Source organism: Triticum urartu, chromosome 4 (genome assembly GCF_003073215.2).
Source record: "Triticum urartu cultivar G1812 chromosome 4, Tu2.1, whole genome shotgun sequence".
Classification (NCBI taxonomy): Eukaryota; Viridiplantae; Streptophyta; class Magnoliopsida; order Poales; family Poaceae; genus Triticum; species Triticum urartu.
The window spans coordinates 600,282,408-600,305,926 of NC_053025.1; the positions used below are offsets into that span (position 1 = coordinate 600,282,408).

Genomic DNA, 23,519 nt, shown 5'->3' on the forward strand with positions numbered 1-23,519 from the left:
AAATTACTACGAAACCCAACAACTTAGGTGTTAGTTGGGATTTAAATTTTAAGCTTGCGCGAGCTATAGAGCTTAGTCACAATTATTATCGCCACTGTCAAGGTGGGCTCACTTCTCCAACATAAAAGACCGATGTTTTACTTTCGCGACGACTCTCCGCCACCATGTCACTCGACCCATGTGGCATGCCCACGTGGCCACCCCCGTCCACCTCGGGTAGCGTTAAAGGAGTGACTGGTCAGGCAACACCTGTTACAAGCTCATATGCGTATGAAACATTAGGCTGGCAAAACATGCCACATCACAATTTTAAAGTGGGCAAGCAAGTTTACATCAAGCTAAAGCTGTATGTGCAAAGTTCTACAACCCAACATGCTTGCCACAAATTGTCTTTCGGATATTTTGGGCCTTTTCCATGTTTGAGCTCATATTGGCCAAGTCCCTTACAGATCGGTTTGCATGAGGCTTCGTTTATTCATCTGATTTTCACGTCTTTCAACTCTGAAACTATGTGTGTTTGCCTCCCCATCTCCATCTTCAGACACGACCCAATTTGAGATCCATGTACAACCGACACTCGACATGAAGTTAAACCAATCGAGTTATAGAACAAGTTTTGGTGCGTCGGTCTGGTTATCACACAGATTCCACCTGATGAGACCATGAATAATTGCAAGCCTGGTTCCCATGTGATGTGGCTTGTGGACAAGCCAAAACACAAAAAGGACAGAGTGTCAGCACCACTACTGCTATTGTATGTGAAGCCCAATAGCAGGCCGACCCATCATTGAATAAGGCCCAAGGTCATCGCAAGAGAGATAGAAGAAGCAACACCAGAGTGATTGGCCCGGACTGGGTGAACATGCTTGCGGCAACATAAGAAGCTCATGATCCAAGACAATCGTCATGGAAAATCAATCACGAACCGGAAAGGACGAGGACTACCTACTCCCACCTGGCTCTCAACACAACCCTCTCTTCTTCCCGTTTTGCTCGCTTCTGCTTGTATCGAGACCTCGGATTGTAGCATGAAACCTCCTTGAGTGAATTGATGAAAGAATTAGCAAAGAGCACCTAATATCTTCCACGCAGGTGTTAGTTGGGGACTTGCGATTTTAACTCGCATAAACTATAGTAGAGCTTAGATCTCCTTTGGTTCATAGGATATGAGTATTATACGAATAGGAAAATCATAGAGACACGTTATAGAAAAAGAGATGTTATCTGAGGCATAAGATATGGATTTTTCCATTGAGTCGGCTGATGTTTTTTCTTTGAAATGTGAAGGATATTGATTCATAACCTACATAGAAACAAGAATTCATTCTTAGGAACCAAGAGGACTAAAATAAATTCCTTTAGAAATTGTACAAAATTCATGTAAACTCTTCTTACTCACAAATTGTGTGACACGGAGCGAGCAAGCAACCCCGGCGACTCTGCACCACCACGTCACTGGACCAACGTGTCGCGCGCACGTGGCCTCCCCCGTCCACCTCAGCGGCCGCGTTAAAGGAGCGTCGCCTCGGCCCGCCCCGCCAACGAAGCGAGCGTCGGATCGCCGTCTCCCTCCAGATCTCCGGAGACCCCTCCCCACTCCCATCCCCACTCCCATCCCCGCGCCGCTGACCCCCGCTCCCATTCCCCCCACCCGGCGGCGAGTAAGCAGAGGCGGGGCTGCCCGCAGCGAACCCTAGCCGCCGCCCGCCCGCCTCCAGCCGGCGCCGGCGCGACGGTCGGCGGGAGATCTCGACGAGGGAGATCCAGCAGGGCCATGGCCAGCTCCGGCATCGCCTACCCCGACCGCTTCTACGCCGCCGCGGCCTACGCCGGCTTCGGCGCCGGCGCCCCTTCCACCGCCGCCATCTCCCGCTTCCAGAACGACGTCGCCCTCCTCCTCTACGGCCTCCACCAGCAGGTGACGACCTAGGCTAGGCCCGCCGAAATGGTGGGGATCAGGGATCGGGAATTCGGCTGGTGGCGACTGACCTCGTGGTTTTCGTTTCGGCGCAGGCGACGGTCGGGCCCTGCAACGTGCCCAAGCCCAGGGCGTGGAGCCCCGTGGAGCAGAGCAAATGGACGAGGTTGGCGTCTCCGAGCCTGACTCCCGGCTTCCATCGAGCTTAAGATATGCTGCTGCAAAGGCCACAACTCCTAGCTAGATAGTGCAATTTTCCTATATATGCCGCTAGTTCACTAGTTTGGCCTTTTGGAACAATTATCTGTCATATAGATAGATGCCCAGTGAACACCAATTTAGCAATTGCCATGTGCGCGCACTTGAATTGCTGCTGCTTGCTTAGTCATACTCTTGTGTTTTCAGCTGGCATGGGCTTGGAAGCATGCCGTCCGCAGAGGCGATGCGTCTCTTTGTCAAAATACTGGAGGTATAGCTAGTTACATGTTGCTCTTCAGTGTGTTGCATCTGCGCTAGTGTTGTATTGACACATTGATGTTATGGTGGCAGGAGGAAGATCCTGGATGGTACTCTAGAATCCCTGAGTTCATCAACCCTCAGCCTGTAGTAGATATTGAAATGCATGTAAGTCACGTCAGATAATGTATTTGGGTACATATATATCCCAAGTATACATTGCTTCTCTGTTGTTTGCCTGAGTATTCTGAATCCACCTTATATATCCTTGAACTTATTGGTTTATCAATAAATTATCTGTATTTCGTTTTACAAGAAACCAAAGGAAGAGCCGGACATCGTACCGGCTTTGACAAATGGAACTGGAACATCATCAATTCCAGAACCAAAAACCATTTCTGAAAACGGAAGTTCAGTGGAGACACAAGACAAAGTTGTTATTCTGGAAGGTCTTAGTACTGTCAGTGCTCACGAGGAATGGACTGCATTGTCTGTTAGCGGCCAGCGGCCTAAACCCCGCTATGAGGTGAGCCATGTGTTCCCTTGCCTCTTTATTTTCAAACTTGTAGGGTTATTACCCTATCTTTTGTTTCTGTTTGCTATATTTACTTTTGTAGCATTGATGTGAATTTTGGCTGCTGCAGCATGGAGCAACTGTTCTTCAAGACAAAATGTATATATTTGGTGGAAACCACAATGGCCGTTATCTTAGTGACCTTCAGGTTTGTGAAGCTAACTGTGATAATGCAGCATGTCATATGTATGCATTCTAATTTTTTGTTAGCTTGGACATGGAGGCACACGAACAAATTTTGTCGCATATTTGTCACTAAATCATCATCAACCAATTGTTTTTGTCTGTACACACTGCTCTCAGAATTAGTGATTCATTTTTATTCATAATCCCTAAGCTAAATGATCTTATGTAAAATTAGTGCGGTGCTGAAGCATGCCCTGTAACAATTCCAGTCATCTTATGCTCTTAGATTGTTATTATTGTTCAATTGAGTATGTTGTAACAATGCATGGGAACAACGATAGTTTTTTCTACAGAATTAAGTAACACCGACTCAATGCTTCTTGTTTTTCTTTGCCACAATTTGTGCCAACCGCAGGTTTTGGATCTGAAGAGTTTGACTTGGTCCAAGATTGATGCCAAATTGCAAGCAGGAACATCTGATTCAGCTATAACAGCACAAGTCTCTCCATGTGCTGGCCATTCTTTGGTAAATTTTACACAAATATGTAATAGCTGCAGCTAATGAGTATCTTCCACCTGATGCTAACCCCCCACTACCACTTTGTAGATATCATGCGGTAACAAATTCTTCTCTGTTGCTGGGCATACAAAAGATCCATCTGACAGCATTACAGGTTTACTAAAAGTCACTTTTCAGTCTGCATAGCGCTGTGATGTAATCATATCTAACATCTGTGAATATTTGTTGATGTTGTTACTATGTTTTTGGTGTTTTTATGCTAGTGAAGGAATTTGATCCACATACTTGTACCTGGTCGATTGTCAAGACTTACGGAAAACCACCGGTAATAATTTTCTTCAACCCATAGATCTGTGATCTCTCCTGTCCTATTATATCAGTTATAATTGGAATGACATATTTGTTTATTGTTTCACTGTCCTTTGATAAGCATGTCTTAATGGTTTCTTCAATTGGCATATACCTTATTTTATCCGAGAGTTTACTTTAGTTTAACACAGTATGATGTGCCTTAAGTAAGGGCTAACACACTATTATATGTGGTATAGTTAAGGTTCAAGAGTGGTGAGTTATGTGCAGTTCTAATTTTCTCTGGCAACTATGAACTTGGATTGATCATTATAATAGCCTTCAGCTCATGTTCTTTTAACTTTGTGGCCAAGTCCAGAGAAGTCTTCTATTCGTTCAAGCTGAACACTTGCAATCTGCAACATAGTCCAAAGAGCATACTCTCAGCTTTGGAATTATGAAACATATTGCATATAGTTGCATAGATGTATACAATTTTTGGGGGTGACCAATTCATTCGTAGCTTATGCGGTAGTTTTTGTTCAGTGTTAGCGGTACCAGTATCAAACTTGGGGCCATCTTTCACATCATCAAAATATATGTATCATGTTTACAAGAAATATTTTGACTCAGTCCATTTATGATACTAAGTGAGGGCATTTTATATTTTGCACCAAAATCCGGAGTATAATACTAAGTTCATGGCCATGTCTAGTTTTGTTGTTGCAATAATTCTCCGGTGCTTGCTGAGATAACACAAACACCCTTAAGTGAATGAATGATACAAAATCTTGCTAAATACTAAATTGGCTAATTAGTTATTTAAAGTATATTACTTATGCGAATTTCATCTGCTGCAGGTTTCTCGTGGAGGTCAGTCAGTGACTCTTGTTGGAACAACTCTAGTCGTGTTCGGTGGCGAAGATGCAAAGCGATGTCTTTTGAATGATTTGCACATTCTTGATCTTGAAACCATGACATGGGATGATGTGGATGCAATGTGAGTACTGGAATCTCTGTAGATCTCTCATGCATAATCTTTGTGATATGTACTGTTCATTTGGTGACATTGTTAGCTTCATCGTATCTGAACTACTGTTAAGTGCTACTAAATTTAGTTGGAACACGTAGGTCATCGTGTGCATTTGTTGCCTTTCAAGTTATTTTATTATGATTGAAGCTTTTTTTTCCTAGTGAGATGCTCCATAAACTTAGCTTAAAAGCTGTTCAAGTAGATTACTCTTCATGTTAAATAGTTCTGAACTGAAGCGCTTAGTTGGATTATTACTGGTTTACTACTTATTTTTTCTCAATTAGATGGGACTGATAGAAGTACTAAATTGATTGAAAGAGACAAATGAAATGAAAGGGAAAAACAGAGAAGGCATATTTGAATCTCTGAACTGAAGCGCTTAGTTGGATTATTACTGGTTTACTACTTATTTTTTCTCAATTAGATGGGACTGATAGAAGTACTAAATTGATTGAAAGAGACAAATGAAATGAAAGGGAAAAACAGAGAAGGCATATTTGAATCTCTGAACTGAAGCGCTTAGTTGGATTATTACTGGTTTACTACTTATTTTTTCTCAATTAGATGGGACTGATAGAAGTACTAAATTGATTGAAAGAGACAAATGAAATGAAAGGGAAAAACAGAGAAGGCATATTGGATGTGAAATTTGAATCTTGTTCTGGACACCGAACTTGATATTACCGTATTTCTGGATTCAATGTATTCTAATGTTTGCTTTATGTTTTAGAGGCACCCCTCCTGCTCCTAGATCAGACCATGTTGCTGCTTGCCATGCTGACCGCTATCTTCTAATTTTTGGCGGCGGATCTCATGCGACATGTTTTAATGACCTACATGTCCTTGATTTGCAGACGGTAAGAACAAATTTCTTGCTGGGACTCTGAAGATTAATTCATTGCCTGTGATTGTTAAGTTCTAATGTTAGAATCACAGATGGAATGGTCAAGACCCAAACAGCAGGGCCCGATTCCAAGCCCACGAGCTGGTCACGCAGGTGCAACTGTTGGAGAGAATTGGTACATTGTTGGTGGTGGCAATAACAAAAGCGGTAGGTTTTTAAGTGCCTGATCTTATGTACATTCCGGCTCTTCTCGTACAATATTAGAAAAACCCTAGATTGCCTCAATACGGATACACATATCAGTATCGGGGTGATACAGATACGTAAATACGTCATTTCTGAAAAGCGCCAATACGAGGATACGTTTGACTATTGTTGAAAACAATATAAAAAATATGTTAACAATTAAACATCAAGCCATTTACCATATATTTAGTCAGTGCAGTCCATTAGCTTCTGTCTTCTTATCCATGATTCCAACAAAAGCAAGAACCAACAGATACGCTAGTTGCTGGAAGTATCGGTGTTTTCTTGGAGAAATCTTTATGGCTTTCAGTCTATATTTATATGTTCATATTACTAGTAGATTTTTACTTCCTGAGATAATTTCCCCAGTTTAATTTGTTAAGTGCTAATTGGAGGTGCTGCGAAGAGTTATGGGAGGCACAGTTTCCTTAAACATTCCCTGCATATAGAACCAAGACAATTCCTTGTGCACCTCAAAACTAACTCAGCAGTTGAATATGCTGAATTTAGGTATTGGCTTGCAACTTGGTGCCTCACTTACGAGATGGTTTCTCACATTATGTTGAGAAATCACAATGCCACATAAGCTCAGAAAGTATTCTGCAAAATCTCATTCAAATCCACAAAGCAATGGCTCAAGCACTTGTCGTCTTGAAATGCAAATTGTATTGTCTTATTATTTTCCTTTAAGAGGATTAAGATAACACACATCTTTGTTAATGCTATGGAATTGTGATGAGTAGCCACTGTATCACTCATCTTTGTTAACATCAGGTTCTTGTCAAGTCAATACTTCTGTTGCAGTTAGGCAGCGTTTTCGGGCCGTCAATTTTAAGTTTACCTTTAGTTTATTTTGATTTATGTTTGCATTTAGTGATCTCATGCATTTGTCCTTGCAGGTGTCTCCGAAACACTTGTGCTTAACATGTCAACTCTGGCATGGTCGGTTGTTAGCACTGTAGAAGGACGTGTTCCTCTTGCCAGTGAGGTATTCCTCTTGAGCAATTTGTTAATGTTGAAATGATTTTCTTTTGGTTGGTAACATTTACACCCTATTATTTTTAGGGCATGACTTTATTGTATAGCAATTATAGTGGAGAAGATTATCTCATTTCTTTTGGAGGATACAATGGACGGTACAGCAATGAGGTAACTGGCATTTTATTAATCATCTATATGCCTGGAAATCGCTTTCAAAATTTCAATCTTTTGTTTTCCTCTGTGCTGGACAGGTGTATGCTCTTAAACTTAGTGTAAAGTTAGATTTGCAGTCGAGCACAAAGGACCAACCAACCTCAGATAGCACGTCTAGGGTGCTGGAACCTGAGGTTGAAATTTCTCAAGATGGGAAGATACGGGAGATTGCCATGGACAATGCTGATTCGGTAATGTTTCTCTCTAATATCTGGAACTACCTGGAGGTGCCTATGTTGACCTAACTTGAATACAGCAGAAAGCATTTATTGAATCTCGGTTACTGTAGAAATGCCGTTTGTACAAATTTAAACTAGAGGGTGCAGCTATTTTTTTGGGTACATATGCACATTCAACATTATTTGATACAACTTTCTGTTATTTGGAAGATGTACTTGAAACTGGCTTTATACGTCATTGTGTTGTGCTGTGTTTCAGAAAAACAGAAATGATGAAGCAAATGAACAACTTTTGGCAGCCCTTAAAGCTGAGAAAGACGAACTAGAGGCAACGCTTAACAGGGAAGGACTGCAAACTGTACAGCTTAAAGAAGAGATAACTGAAGCAGAGGCCAGAAATGCGGAGCTGACAAAGGCGAGTCTTGTTTTCTATCTTCCAGTTGCTCAATTTCTGCCCCTACGTACGGCATAGTTAGTTTGCCTGTCCTTTTGTCCTGCATATACAGTCTTTGAATCAATCAAGCTATGAGTTTTAGTTTGTATATACACAATAAGTAAGAGAAGTCTAAACCAGTAAACCACTTGTACTGTGTGGATCCTTATTTTTGCGCATCTATGTATGTAAAACCTTGTAGGAACTTCAAGCTGTCCGTGGGCAACTTGCCGCTGAGCAGTCGAGATGTTTCAAACTGGAGGTGGACGTGGCGGAGCTGCGGCAAAAGCTTCAGAGTCTGGATGCACTGGAGAGGGAGGTGGAGCTCCTTCGAAGGCAGAAGGCGGCTTCCGAGCAGGAGCAGGCGGCGCTGGACGCCAAGCAGAAGAAGCAAGCTGGCTCGGGCGGCGTGTGGGGCTGGCTTGTCGGAACCCCTCCAGACGACGATGATTCCGAGTCGTCGTGATAGGGCAGGCAAATTCATTCATTCATGCTTCTTTCTCCTTCTTTACCCCCATACATATACTATATATACACAGGCAGCGATCAGTTGGTATACTTGCTTGTACTCTACATTAATTCTATTCTACAGACAAACGTACTACTTGCCATTTGATGATTTGTCCGCCCGGCAATTTCTTCTTCTCCATTTCATTTGAGGACCAAGCAATAATCTATGTGTGTGTTTCCTTGCGATGATCAAGCATTAGTTATCTGGTGAATACGCAATTTCATTTGAATGTTTGTGTTTCCGCACAAAATTCTCAACGGTCTGCTCTTATCATCAGGGTCCTCTGGAGACTGGCAGGTAGGAGGGGGGCGGTGGCGGATGACGTGCGAAATCTTTTGGGTTTTACGCCGGTTTGAAACGTGTGCTAACCATTACGACAACATATCTCCTCTTTTTAATATTACATGTACATCACCCATTAAAAAATGTTCATTGTGTATTTATAAATAGTTCAACATGTATTTTACCAAATCAATCTCGTATCTAAAAAAAGTCCGTGAATTGAAGAGAGTGTTCAGTTGGTATCAAGAAAAATGTTCATCCCATATCAAGAAATTGATCATTTTGTATTATAAATTGTCCATCATGTATTTTTGAACCTATTTAAAAATCATCGTTTGTATATAAAAATATTCATGCATTTTGTAATCACATATTTTTAAAATGCACAATGAACCTTTTCAAATTACACTATAAAAATTGTTGAAGAAATAATTAACATTTCTGAAATACGCGATGAACATTTTCTAGATACACATGAACAATTCTTTTTAATACATGATGAACAATTTTGGAAAAAGCGATGACCTTTTCTTAATACAAGATCAACCTTTTTAAAGTATATGACAAACATTTTTTTAACACAATGGTGAACATTTTTTCAATACAAGTTGAATGCTTTTTATAATATGACATGAGCCTTCTTTAAATACACAATAACGTTTTGGGAAGACAATGAACATTTTTACTATACTTGATGAACAAAAAAAAGAACCGGAAAAATAGGATCCCCTAGTTGGTTAAAGCAGTGGAGGAGTCCTCACATCCGACCTCATTTGTCTTTTTTAGGGCAACTAGGGACTTTATTCAATCTGTAAATAATAGGGCATACAAACAATGTCTAGAACCATCCCTAGCCGCACATGACGACTGACAGATAACGAAGAAGCAACCTTTTCTAAGGCGTGTGCTTCAAAATTACAATCTCTAGACTTGAAACGAAAGCTAACACTACTGAAGTCTCTCCTTCTAAAATTAATTTCCTCCAGAACACAAGCATACATAGTAGCCACCCCCTGCTTGATATTTGTAACCACCTCGAGGCACTTCGAGGCTATGGTCATCTGCTGAATATGAAGATCTTGAGCAACCACAAGTGCCTCATTGCACACATAAACTTCCAGAGATGCCGGCCGACCAGACAATCAAAAACTACAGCCGAAGCCCCAAGATAATTTCCCTGCTTGTCTCTACAGGCCACCGCCGCAGCGCCCTATCGCCAAGGCGTGATAGACCACCATTAATGTTCATCTTTGCCGCTTCTCCTTCAGGGGAATCCACTTGCCTATCTTATTCGCCTAGCAGAAAAGGTGCTAGTAGGGGACGGCCGAGACTGACCTATCTCTAGCTCTTCCAAGTACTCCCTCTGTTCTCAAATATAAGTCTTTTTAGAGATTTCAACAAGGGACTACATACAGAGCAAAATGAGTGAATCCACACTCTGAAATATGTCTATATACATCTGAATGTTGTAGTCCATTAGAAACCTCTAAAAGACTTTTATTTAGGAATGGAAGGAGTATCTGTTTATAAAGCACCAAGTCGAGGTAGGACTTAGGTATTCATTATCATGGATGGCCTTCCCTTCTAGCCCACCATATAGCCCATAAATAGTGACTAGCACCCGTGCGAGATCCTGTTGGTTTGTGGTTTTGAAGAGCCAAAACAACCACAACCTGGCATCTTCTTCTTGATTTGATATCACATGCTCGAGTAAATGCTCATTCCCCAAAGCCCAAGTGCACCTCGCCATGCGACATGAAAGTAGTGACTGGTGCTAAGTATCTTCTGTTGTATTACAAATGGGGCAACTGAAGAATCTGCCATCTTCCTGTCTTTTCGAACAGTTCCCGTCGACAATGAAGTGTGTGCAAGGCTCCAAGTAAACACATGGACTTTTGATAGGATCCTTACCTTCCATAGTTAGGATCTCTACCTTCTTTGTCTTCAACAAGTCTTCCTGATTCCTCTTTTCTTAAGTTTGGCTGCTTCCAGGTCGAGGGCGAATCGACTATGCCGTCTTCTGAAGATCATGGCCGGTTTCCCAAAGCCTTCTCAAAAAATAATTCTGCTCCGCCTTGCCATCCGAAGCCACGAGCGACACTTTTTGTCGGGCTCCTCCGACCGACAAAAAAAAGAACAATAAAGAAACACAAAATCCCTAGAATAGACGAAAATAAAAATAAAAATAAAAAAGAAAAAGAATGGAAGAGGAAACCATAAAAATGAAAAGACATTTAAAAAAGAAATGAAAAACTAAAAATAAAAGAGATTCAAAACCAAAAACAGAAAATAACCCAAAATGCCAAATGGAGGCCGAGCTCTATGGAGGCTGGATTTTGAAAAGTGTCAAATTCCATACCTTTATGTTACAAAAAATTCTGAAAATACACATACATTACTTCCGTGTACACATGTATATTTTTTCAGCATTTTTTAAACTGAAAAGGTTTCATTTTGATTTCTTTTTTAAAATTTTGGCCTCCAGAACTCCCTATTAAAGAGCCCAACTTAGAATGGTCATGTCGGGCCCAAACGTGCTTATAGTTTCATTTTTCCTTACTTTCAGAAATATCATAAAAGCATATATTTGGAAAATATTTATATTTTAGTACTCTAATCAGTTGTTTGACGTGCATTTAAAAATATATTCAATATGTATTTATAATATTTATTCATTGTGTATAGCAAAACGGTTTCTCGCATGTTAAAAAAATGTACATTGCATATTTAAAAATGTTCGAATTGTACTTTGATGAAATTCATCTCTTACCTAAAAATGTCCATGAATGTTAAAAAGGTGTTCATTTAGTATCCAGAAAATGTTCATACGTATTAAAAATGTCAATCATGTATTTTAATGACTATTTTAACCTTTTTCATGTTTATTTAAAAATGTTCATGCGTTTTTCGTAATCACATATTTTGAAATTCACAATGAACCAGTTCAAAATACATGTTTAACATTGTCAAATAAACAATGAACATTTTTTAAATACTCGATGAACAATTTCTAGATGCACTTGAACAAATTTTTTAATACATGATAGAAATTTTGGACAAAACGACCATTTTGTTAATACATGTTCAACTTTTTAAAGTATTTATGGTGGACAATTTTTAATACACTACTGTTTTTTATATACAAACTGTTTTTTTGGTAATATGGTATTAACCTTCTTTAAGTACATAACAAACATTTGGGAAAAGACAATGGAAAATTTTATTATACATGATGAACAAAAAATGGAAACTGAAAAAATAAAACAGAATTAAAAATGAAATCAGAAAATTGTTCCAAAAAAACAAAAAATGATTTTTTTTAAAGGGAATAGAAAGGTAAAACAAAAAATGACTCATGTTGGATATGTCTTTAAAAGAATATTCAACGTGTTTGAAAAATGTGCATCGTGTATTTACAAAGTGTTTAATGTACATTTGACAAATGTTCAAGATGTATTCAAATAATGTTAAGTGTATATTTAAAATATGCTCAACATGATGCAAACAGAATGTTCAGCGTGTATTAGAAAAGTTGGCATGCATTTAAAAAACAAACAAAAATATAAAAATAAGCAAAACTCAATAAGAACAATAAAAAGCCAAAACCCCCTAAGAATACACGAAAATAAACAAAATAAAAGAAAGAGAAAGGAAGAGGAGCAAACAAAAATTAATGAAAAGAGAGCTAAAAAGGAAAAGAGAATGGAAAATGGAATAAAAGAACAAAAAAACCGAAAATGCCAGATGGTGGGAGGTTTAAAAAATAAACCAATATTCATAATTTTAGATTTATTTTTAGAATGGTCTATGTTTTTTTCGGAGAATATTTAGAATGGTCTATGTTTTTTTCTGAGATTTTTTTTTAGAATGGTCTATGTGGGCGAGAAGCACCGAGCAAGAAACGAGTCTCTTGCTAGCCGGCCCAGGAGCTGCTGGATCGGTGTTAAGGCCCAAGGACGCTAGGTATCCTCGCACGAACAACCCGCACCCCACCCCTCTCCCCAGTCGACGCTTCTAGCACATCCGCTTCCCCTCCCCCTCCCCCACACACTCGACGGCGCCGCGGATCCGGTTGTACCTGGCGGTGATGGCGGCGGCAGGCGGCGGCGGGGCGTTCGGTGGAGGGGCGTTTGGCGGCGGGGCTGGTGTCGGAGGGGCTGGCGGCGGCGGGGCTGGCAGAGGGGCGTTCGGCGGCGCGGCTGGCGGCGGAGGGGCCGGCGGTGGCGGGGGTGAGCGGCCGTGGCTTCGTCTGCCTACATACGCGCAGCTACTGCTCAGCTCCCTGCGGGCCACCCGCACTACCTTCGAGGATCTGCAGGAGCGGGCTGGCAGCCTCGCCAAGCTCGCGAACGACCTACAGACTGGTGTCATCGAGGGCAACGTGGCGATCCTCACGACAGCTGCGGTGAAGTTTGGGCACCGTAAGGTCATGGACATCCTCCATGAAAGGTTCTATCCCAACCGTGGATCTCTCAAGTATGCCAGAGTGATCACGCGAAGCCTGCAGAGCTCACCGCCGGATTTTGATCCTGTGCTACTCGCATCCCTTGATCTTGCTCAGTCAAGGCGTCTGTCATCGTTCCTTAAGTATGCCGTCAGTGAGCTCAACAGTATAAATGGACATTTAGGGCAGGCTGGGGTTGGTGCTGCCACTTGGTTCAGAGAATTGCGTGCCCTCAATGAAAATGCAGATGATTTCCTGCAAAGAGTCGCACTCCAGTATGGCCTGACCAGGGGTGTTCTTGCCGCTGGTTTAGCACATCTTCATCAGGCGATTGCGGCCGCCACTGATCTCATCACCAGGTTCAACGAAGAGCCAACTGCTGTCCGTCATCTTTTCACCGCGTTTACCTCGGCAGGCCCACTGGTATGTTTACTTCAGATGACCTGTGATATTTCTGAACCATATCTATATATATTCACTTCTTTAGGGTACCTATCTTATCACCTAAAATGCACCGTATTGGGAAAGTAGGGTTTAGTCTTGCTGGGCTGGTCGATATCGGAGAAGTATCATTAGAAGTATGGCTTTTGACTTGTACCGTACTGCTGCAAGTTTATATGTGAAGCTTGAGAAGTAAGATTGCACAGATCAGCTTGTGCCTTCTAATTACACTACATTTTTGCGTGTCCCCTTACAAATCCATGGCATGCCACTCATGCATGATTTTCTTGAATTCATTTACTCTTATGTTTTTTTAGCTTCTTTGCTGTTACAATACCTACTAGAGTAAGTACTCCCCAGCAAGCACCAATGGAATTGGAGTAAGATGCACACCAAATGGTGAGCAATGATAGGTGGTATCTTTACCAATTTCGGTTCCTACAATCAGGGTTTCTGGTACTTGGCGATTAATTCCCAGTCTGGGGTTTTTGTAATTGGCCTATCCTTACAATTTTTGCTTTAACTAAGAATGCTGTTTGATTCAGCAAACATATAGCAGGCAGAGACTATAGAAATCGGCAAGGAATTACACTTGCTTACTTAAAATAATCCAAACTGGTTGATCCTATATCCCACGAGCGTTTACATCCTTATTCAGCGTGTGTATGTTTTGATTGAGTCTCATTCTTTTTGGACAAACCCTGCTCTGCTGGTAGTAACGCCTGTAGGCCAGTTGCCCCTGCCTTAGCCCAGAATCCTGACTCCGCACGTATTACTGATGAGCAGCATAGTGATATCAGGTCTATAAGTCTATTGCTGTTTAAGACGGCAGCGGTTCACTGCTTCCAAATCCACCATGCTGTGAGCATTATCAACGAGGATAAGCAACATGGTTCCCTACCATCCGATGGATGCTCGAGAGGTGAGCCACCCAATTGAGATAAGATAGTTGATACTACATTAGCACAGGTGTTGTTTAATTTTGACTGCACACTGCTACCACCGTTCAGGAAACAGCATCCAACAGAGGGCGGTTACAATATGCATAGGCATACAAAATGCAGGAATAGTGTTAGAGTGAAAACTGACCATTTTCAGTCTGTGTCGCCAGTGGAGCTAACACAGCATGCATGACCTTCTCTCCCTTCCCTATCGCAGTAGCTCAGCTGAAGGTTTATATCTGCATGTTATTATTCTTCACGTTGGAGCTAGCGTTTGAGGCTGCCACTATAAGCTTTGGTTTTAATAATACAAGTTTCTAAATGTCGGTCCATACACTCAGTTTGATACCACCCTGCCACTTGTGCTAAAAGCAGATTCTGATGCAACTGTTGTTACCAGAATAGCAAAAATGTCTCTTGCTACTTTTCTCAATGTAGGATAGCGTCTACCAGCCACTTTCCACCAGTACAACACATCAAAATGCTCTTTGCTCAATGGGACCAAATCATCTATCAAGTACTGATCTAACTCATTGAGAATTGACATTAAAGCTGGCCTTTTCTGAGCAACGCGTGCATTGAGAATTGACATTAAAGCTGTAGCTTTTGGTGCTGCCCTTGAGGAATGTGATGATTCCACATCATCTTCATTGTTGTCAACCTGATATTCTTCCAACAAGCTACATAATGAAGCAACGGTTTCTGAAACATGACCATGGCACTCTTCAGGAGTAACATCATGTAGGATAGAGAAGCAAACAACCAACATTTCATTTTTGATCTTCTTACAAGAAGAGTACCCAATCTAGCTTTTTTCTGATTCGGATGTGTATACACATTTTAATGTGTTTGTTTGCTCATTTCAATCCGTAGGTAGGTCATGTTGAAATATCCAAAACATCTTATAATTTGAAACGGGAGGTAGTACATCAGAAGCAAAAGCCTATTCATCATCACTAGGATAGCAGTCATATAGTTTCTCAACCTTCTTTGCACGCTCAAACACAGCCTTATAAGGTGAAGAAGCAGTATGGAGCATGGTGAAAGTAGAGTTCCATCTAGTCTTGCAGTTAAGTACCAACTGTTTTCCCATTTTTACTTTCTGAAACTTAGCAATTTCCTCAAATTTCTCTACCCTTTCTGGGGTGGCTGTCCAAAATGCTACACTTAGGAATTTTTTAGCAGCTTTCAACACATCCAAACCATCCTTCACTATCAAATTCAGAACATGTGCACTACATCGCATGTGAAGCATCATACCTTTCAGCATTAGTTCTCTTTCCCTATCTTATTCAGCAATAGATCAACTGTCTTGTCATTTGAGGTGCAGTTATCCAGAATCATGGCAGAAAGCTTCACATCAAGATTTCCAAGCAACCAAAGTCTCATACAGTTCATCTGCTATAGCTTCTGCAATTTGTGGAGCTGGCACATAAATGAACCTAAACACCATACAAAACATTGACAAGTTATTAGACAACAACATTCATATGTGCAACATAGCAGCATTGATAATCTTAAGACAGCAGCATTGATAATATCTTAAGACAGCAGCATTGATAAGTTTAGTACCACATGATAACACTCCTAAGGTTCCAATTATCACCAATAAAGTGGGCTGTGATAGCTATGTAGCCCTTCTTTTGATGATCAGCTGTCACATATCAGTTGTGATTAGCTATGTTGTACATTACTTATTTTGATATGATAATTAAATATCAATCACCTTTCACACAGATTATGGCTCTCCAAACATTCGTTATTTTATTTTTATTGTCAGAATATAGATGTGAATATCCTCATCTATATTTAGACTATGACATGCAAAAGGAATTTCTGAGATAAATAATTGACAAGGATCCACACAAACAGATGTGTGTATCACCTATTCGCACAATCAATCGAGAGACGGAGATAGAGATGGTGGTGGTCTTGGTTACAAGATAGTAACAGTAATTTGCCATCATCGTAGTACCGTTGCATGCAATTGTATACTTTAGATAAATTGATTCATGTATGGATATTAGTTTTACAAGGTTTATTGTCTGCATTGTTTACTTCAGATAAAGTAGCATGTTCTGTGCTAGAAGTGGCCAAAGATTGGGTTTTCATGATATTTATTTTTGTAAATTGATATTATTTTTGGGTATATGCATATATTTATTCACACTTGTAATTCTTATTGTTTTCAGGAGTAGGAGGATTATCAGAGAGGATGGGGATAGACGATTTCTTTCTACAGATCTACTGCGTCTACTCACCATCTAATTTGATGCCTGCCCGTGCTTCATAACTTTGTTATGTCTTGTGATGCATCAGATGAAACTGGGAAGTCATTGAATTATCTTTTATCGTATCATGACATCTTATTAACACTATTAGAGTATAGTTACTCGATGCATTTGTTAACTATATGAGTGATTTTCATTAGATGTGCATGATTAGATGTTAATGTTGTTTTAGTTGTGAGATTGTTAGGCTACTAAGTTATGCCTTGGTTTAATTATTATCTCATGATGTTAACGTGTATGGCTTGCATGATTTTTCCTTTATTTCTTGGTTTATTGCATGATTGAGGGAGTGATTTCAAAAATTACTAGCATCATGCAGTAGTTAATTGTCAAAGATAACATGTTAGGATTAAAAGTTGTTTGCATGGATCTATAGGAATTAGCATGTTGCTTAGTCTGTTACCGAGGTGCGATTTTTGTCCTTGTAGGGAGTGCTGGATTAAAAAAAGCATGTTAGGATTAAAAGTTGTTTGCATGGATCTATGGGAATTAGCATGTCACTTAGTTTGTTAGTGAGGTGCTATTTTTGTCCTGCTTGTAGTGACTGCTAGATTTAAAAATAATAAGTCAACATGTAGATTATTTATTTAGTCCAATGTGGGTAAAATGTTGTCTGCTTTGTAAACATGTTTTTGAATGTATATCTTCGTTCACTAGAAGAAATGGTGCTAGTTCACTATTGGGTTCATTTTGTGTTATACCGTTAGATAAAATGCATGCTTAAGAAAAATAACAAAGGGAGCAATCCTATCTTAGTGGACATTAATTGTATTATATCATTTTATTGTCTTTGTCTTGTTGAATATATCCTAGGTTGGCTCTTCAATATGACTGATATGTTTTTTCCTTGTATTGATGCTCCTTGTTTCCCTAAGAAAAAAGACATGCAATATTCAATTAGTCAATAGTTTTGCGAAACGTGCGAGCGTAACCTATGTGGGGAGGAAGAGCACAACTTGTTAGGGAAAAATGACATCATGTATTAGTTATGTTTTGTGTGGAGAGAAAGCACAAGACGTCTGATAAGCTTGTGGTACTATATGATTATTATTATCTCATTTTGTTAATCTGTGTTCATTTATGGTTTTGTACTCATTAATTAATTTGTTAACTGTATATAGATCATTTATAAGGAAGGTGCTTTCAAAATTTTATTAATTAAATATTGTATATAGTTTTGAAAACACAAACTATTATATTAAAATTGTTTGAATGGATATATAATAAATAGAACGAAATTGATATAATGATATAATAAATAGAATGAAAATGTTTCAACGATAATGTTGTAGTTAATTTTTAGATGATGAATCGCTGTTTGCATCGTGTGAAGTAGTATGAAATGAATATGATGATTATTTTGTTTTGCTCATAAGTATATTAAAATTAATAAGAGATTTGACTTCTAGATTTTCTATTTAGTTCAATGTTGTCCATATTGTGAATATATATTTAAACATATATCTTTATTTAATAAAATATGATAATAGTTTAATATTGGGTTCATTTTGCATTATATTGCGTGCATTGGCCATAATATATCTTATTGTTTTTATTGTCTATATATATTCTTTTTTAATATTTTTTCTGTTGGTTTCTTTATCATGAGTTTGATATGTCTAGTATTGACCATGACTTGTTTCTGTCCAGGGAAAAAAGTTCAATATAGTGTTGGGAAACATCTGTTGTAAGCTATGTGAGGAGGAAGCACACAACTCAAGACATCTGATAAGCCTGTGGTGAGCCTCAGGTTCTGCAACAAATGTTACTCCCTCTGTCCCAAAATAAGTGACTCAACTTTATACTAAAGTTAGTACAAAGTTGAGTAATTTATTTCGAGACGGAGGGAGTAACAAAGTACAGAGATCTCCTTACGATCAAGGGAAACAACTGTTGTGTGAATGGAACATCTATTGACACACTTTATTCGGCATGGTATCCTTGGTTGCATCATCTATTGCAATTGTTGGTTTGAAGGTTAACGATGTGCTGGTTTAATTATTTGAGATAACAAGCATTTTTATTGACCCATAAAGCTTATTGGTGTGCTGATTTCAGTTGCCAGAGATGTTTATGTTCCAGGAATAGTTAAATTCAGTGTAGGAGACGGGGAGGCTGAAGACCTGCTTCCTCAATCTCAATTATTGGAGCTGCTGGTTTCAAGACTACAGGTGCTGCTTATATTCCATGAATATTTTGATTCAGGGAAGGAGAAGGGAACGGGGATGAACTGCTGCATCAACTATTGCAGTTGTGGAGGCTCAGGCGCTGCAGACGTTTTTGTTCCCATGAATATTTGGATTCACTGAAGAGACGGAAGTGAATAACCTGCTACATCAACGTTTAAAGGGTAGATATGTTGTGGATAGAGTTCTGGTTGTTTGCGTGTGTGGGTGCTTTGTGCGGAGTCAGTCCAGGCCACGAGTCGGTTATAAACTATAGTGATCTCAAACCATAAAAAATATATTTTAACTGCAGATGTAAAGGTTTATGAATTTATTTGTGTTCAAATGCCTTTTTAGAATTGAAAATTGTTTTTCGTTTTTCTTTTGGTAAACGTTTCCAACCGGCGCACCGGCCGAAGCTTCGGCCGGTCGCACGGGATGCGATTGATCGAGTGGGATCGAACGAACCGTTTTTCTGCTCGGGGTATAGCTGGACTAGGTAATGTGGCCTACTCTCCACCAAACATTCCTTATCCTTTTCTTCTTTCTTCTTCTTCCTCGGTCTGCATCTAGACTTCACCGCTGCTTCTTTTTCCTCCCTAGCAACACCTCGCAAGCTGCTGGTTTTCTTCATCGGAGGCGGTGGTGCTGAATAGCAGCCACCTCACGTCCGAGCCTCCGCTCCCCCTCGTTGCCTGCGCACACACCGCTGCGAGGTCAACACTCATGACGATGCAACATCACCATGGACGTGCCCACACAGCTTTGCTTTTTCTACGGAGTGCTGCAACCGGTCATGGGAGATGCTACATCCGCCGTGAGGGATGCTATAACCCATAAACTTTTTTTTGCTGGAACCAACTACTGTATTTGTCGCTGATTCTTTTTTTGCTGGAACTAGTGTTTTGTTTTGCTACCACCGGTGACATGGTTTGCTACCACCATACGCAGTGACCGGCCGATTTTTTTTCTTGCTACAACCGTGTCATATTTTTGCTGCAATCGGCAGCCACAGAAACTACAATCGGTTAACATTTTTGCTACAATGGCGACGACGGGCGGCACGGCAAGCTTTTAATTTGCTGGAACCGTTACCCTTTTTTGCTACAACCGTTCGTTCTTTTTGCTGCTACCGACACCCGACGGAGAGTACAGTTTCTTTGTGAGCTCATCGCCGGAGGTGCTGCGACCTGCAATCACCGCACCCCGAAGCTGCGTCCGCCGTCATCGGAGCTGCGACCGTCGTCACCGGGAGCTGCAACTACGGGGACATATGTTGCTGCATGCATGGAGCCGACGAGAAACACATGAGATGACGGCAGTGAGGGGCGGCGACCAGCGTGACGCGCCAGGCAGTGCTTCTAGGCCGGGCGCGTCGCTCGTCCATGGCGGCGCTATGGGGCTGCTTCCTAGGGAAGAAGACACAGGGGAAGAAGGAAGGAGATCCTGGGGTTCTACATTGCTTAATTTGCTACAATCATTGTTTTTTTTTCTGGAATTAGTCTACTTTTTTGCTACGATCGACCACTGAATCTTTCCCGGTTCGAGTTTGTTTTCTGCTGGAACCGGTGCTTAATTTTGCTACAATCATTGTTTTTTCTGCTGGAACTAGTCTACTTATTTGCTACAATTGACCACTGAATCCCTAGCTGAGTCTACTTTTTTGCTTCCACCATGTTCTGTTTTTGCTGGATCCTGTCATTGTTTTTGCTTCCACCATGTTCTGTTTTTTTGGGCACCACAATCAGAGTTGCGACCGTGGGGGCGTTGTCGGGCTGCCGCCGGCGAGTTGGCCGGTGCTGCAGTAGAAGCATGCGAAGGATTACGGGGGAGGAGGAGGTGCATGGTTGCTAGGCATGGACATGGGAAGACTAGGGGGAGGAGTGGAGACGCGGCGACGGCGAACTCCGACCCACGACGGGGGCAGCGACGGCGAACTCAGACCCATGGCGGGGGCGGCGACCTGCGTGGTGGGCGGGGGTAGGTGGTCGTGGTGGGCAGGGGCATGGCGGGTCGATTTGATGGGGCGAGAGGAATTTTTCTCCTACTCGCTCGGGACGATGGGTGGGGGAATGAAGCGGGGAAGCTGATCTGGTGGACAAGATGCCTTGCATCGTACGGCGCGGATGCGACCGGCCCAAATTTTGGGCCGGTGCGCCGGCGGCGCAGATTAGCGCCCTTTTCTTTTTCTGTTTGGCTGCCACTTGAATTGTTACATCAAAGGAAATGAATACCAACTTCGGATGTTCTACAACTCTAGAACATTCCATATAGAAACATGATATTTGAATGGACCCTACTACAGAGCAGCGCCGTACCTGCGCGTTCCCCTGCGGCGGCGGGAAGTTGCAGCCCATGCAACAGCTGTGCGAGGGCATGCGGCGGCAGAGAGGTAGAAGTAAAGGTACTAGTAGTACTACTAGCTAGCGACGGTAAAAAAGCAGCCACTGCTCACAAGTTTTTGAAAGAACTATCTATATTAGGTTGCCAAAATACAAATGAATTAATTGCGATAACCGTCTGGTATTTATGGTGGGAGAGACGCATGTTGGTTCATGAAGAGAAATCTCAAGAAGTGAATCAGATTTCGATGGGGATTCGTGCTATAACTGCAAACTATGTGAATGCCCACTCCCCTAGTGCGACTAGTAGAAAAGAAGGATGGAGCCGACCTCCTATGGGTTTTGTTAAACTAAATGTTGACGCTTTTTTTGACCATGATCTACTCAGGGGCACGGCAGGTGTGGTGCTCAGAGATGACAAAGGAAACTTCACTGCTGGCGGAAATTGGAAGATCGATTGGTGTGCTGATGTACTAACAGCAGAAGCGATGGCTCTTAGGTTTGGTTTAATTCTTGCACAAAAGATGGGATGCAATCGTCTTATTATTAACTCTGATAATATGGAAGTCATCGACACAATGAAGAATGGAGGACAATCGGCGGGAGTTGCAGCGGCAGTATTCGAGGATTGCTATTTCATGGCATGCGATTTTCCGTTGACTAGATTTGAACATTATAATAGGGTAGCTAATAAGGTTGCTCATGAACTTGCTAGGCTAGCGAAAGTTTCTGTAACTAGAGATTGGTTTGAGGAGCCTATGGAGAATATTGTATCTTTTCTTATAGACGATGTAACTATCATTTCCAATTAATAAAGTGGATGTTTTCTTTCAAAAAAAAAACAACGCCTCCGTGTTATTAGCTTGTGGGTTTTTATCAGTTTTGTCATCGGCTGTACTACACTACTCAGTTCTATTACTAAAAGGTTTCACTGCTAAAAAATGCCATTGTTCCGCTAGATGCGTGCTAAAAAAAGCCATTTTCACTGTTACTGCCATGTCAAAGGACATTGATCGAAGGTAGATGACAAAAATACCCCCTATCCCGTTTGATCGAAGGTAGACGTGTGCTAAGGGGAAGTTTTGATGTAGATGGAAATATATGTCATACATCCTTTAGGTAAATAGTAATATTTAAACAGAACAGTATATAATATTGTTTCTAATTGACAGCAACAACAAATATGATAGCAGGAGCACATGATTTTGTAAAGTTCTCTGAAAATTTCAGCATGGTGCCTGCCCATTTTTATGAAAACAACACAAATGCACCAAGGTTTACAAACTTCACATGTGCAGCCCTTTCTAATTCTAGTATCCGTATCCATCCTGACCATCAGAACATGTGTACCAAATTGTACGAGAGTATCAATAAGGCACCACACCAATCAGCTATTACAAATTCTACACAAGAAATTCCATCTCTACAAGCTACTATGAGCCACACACGCACCACACTAAAAATTAGCATACTCACCCTGCCGGAATTTCAGAGGCTATGACATGCTGGGAGGTGGCGGAGCTGGACTCGGGAGGAGCTGCGGAGTCAGGCGGGAGAAGCGCCGGAGCTGCCTGCCTCGAGTGGCGGTGCTGGGCGGGAGGCGGCGCCAAAGCCGCGACGGGTAGCGGCGCTGGGTGGGCAGCGCGGCGGCTGCGGCGAGTGGAGGCGTCGGAGCTGGGCGGGCAGCCTGGCGACCTGCGGTTACAATTGAGGATCAGCAGGCGGCGGCTAGGATTGTGGTTCCGGCTAGGGAAACTGATATGAGCAGGTTAGGTATTGAATAAGGTTAAGTACATCTGCTCTTTAAACAAATGCTACTACGATTGGATGTGGTGGTGAGCTTGCTCGCTCACCTGAGGTCTCTGGTTCTTTGATACACCTTGTTACTCTTTTTTCTTGTAATTTCTTTTCCTACTCCTTGACAGGTTGGGCATATAACGTGGAGAGAGATCTTGCAAATGAGACCAGCGCATTATAGTCATATAACGTGGTCAACGTCTATTGATTTGACGGTAACGGTGAAAAAAATGCTTTTTTGAGCACGCAACTACTGTAACCGTGGAAGATTGAAAAAATTTAGTGGCAGAACTGAGAAGTATAGTACAATCGATGGAAAAACTGATAAAACTATTAACTTTTGCTTTTGAAGGATATTTTTTTCTGTGGGGATGCTTAGTTTGTCAAAAGAAGTTTATACTTCCGATTACAAGCACTTAGTTGTCAGATTTTAAGTTGCTCAAAACAAAAAGTTGTCGGATTCTTACATGCTTAGCTGTCAAATTAAAAAAAAA

The 23,519-nt window shown here is 41.2% G+C and overlaps 2 protein-coding genes across 4 annotated transcripts; both read left to right on the forward strand.

The window, feature by feature from the left end:
* The first annotated feature begins 1,567 nt into the window (after nucleotides 1-1,567).
* On the forward strand, nucleotides 1,568-8,504 carry LOC125553044 (acyl-CoA-binding domain-containing protein 6). Its single transcript, XM_048716792.1, has 17 exons — nucleotides 1,568-1,918; nucleotides 2,014-2,084; nucleotides 2,324-2,387; nucleotides 2,468-2,542; nucleotides 2,691-2,900; nucleotides 3,019-3,096; nucleotides 3,490-3,600; nucleotides 3,682-3,748; nucleotides 3,858-3,919; nucleotides 4,743-4,882; nucleotides 5,646-5,772; nucleotides 5,852-5,966; nucleotides 6,905-6,993; nucleotides 7,071-7,154; nucleotides 7,238-7,390; nucleotides 7,638-7,793; nucleotides 8,014-8,504. Exons 1-17 carry the CDS (start codon nucleotides 1,775-1,777, stop codon nucleotides 8,275-8,277), a joined length of 2,010 nt encoding a protein of 669 aa, XP_048572749.1. The 5' UTR covers nucleotides 1,568-1,774; the 3' UTR covers nucleotides 8,278-8,504.
* A 4,088-nt stretch (nucleotides 8,505-12,592) lies between these two features.
* LOC125553045 (translation initiation factor IF-2-like) lies at nucleotides 12,593-23,381 on the forward strand. 3 transcript variants are annotated; one of them, XM_048716794.1, is made up of 5 exons: nucleotides 12,593-13,471; nucleotides 14,276-14,411; nucleotides 16,623-18,892; nucleotides 18,973-22,996; nucleotides 23,154-23,381. In XM_048716794.1, exons 1-3 carry the CDS (start codon nucleotides 12,692-12,694, stop codon nucleotides 16,721-16,723), a joined length of 1,017 nt encoding a protein of 338 aa, XP_048572751.1. In that variant the 5' UTR covers nucleotides 12,593-12,691; the 3' UTR covers nucleotides 16,724-18,892; nucleotides 18,973-22,996; nucleotides 23,154-23,381. The 3 variants fall into 3 exon arrangements, with proteins under 3 accessions (XP_048572751.1, XP_048572750.1, XP_048572752.1); XM_048716793.1 differs by having other exon boundaries at nucleotides 16,623-22,996; XM_048716795.1 differs by lacking the exon at nucleotides 14,276-14,411 and having other exon boundaries at nucleotides 12,595-13,471; nucleotides 16,623-22,996.
* Nucleotides 23,382-23,519: the final 138 nt, after the last annotated feature.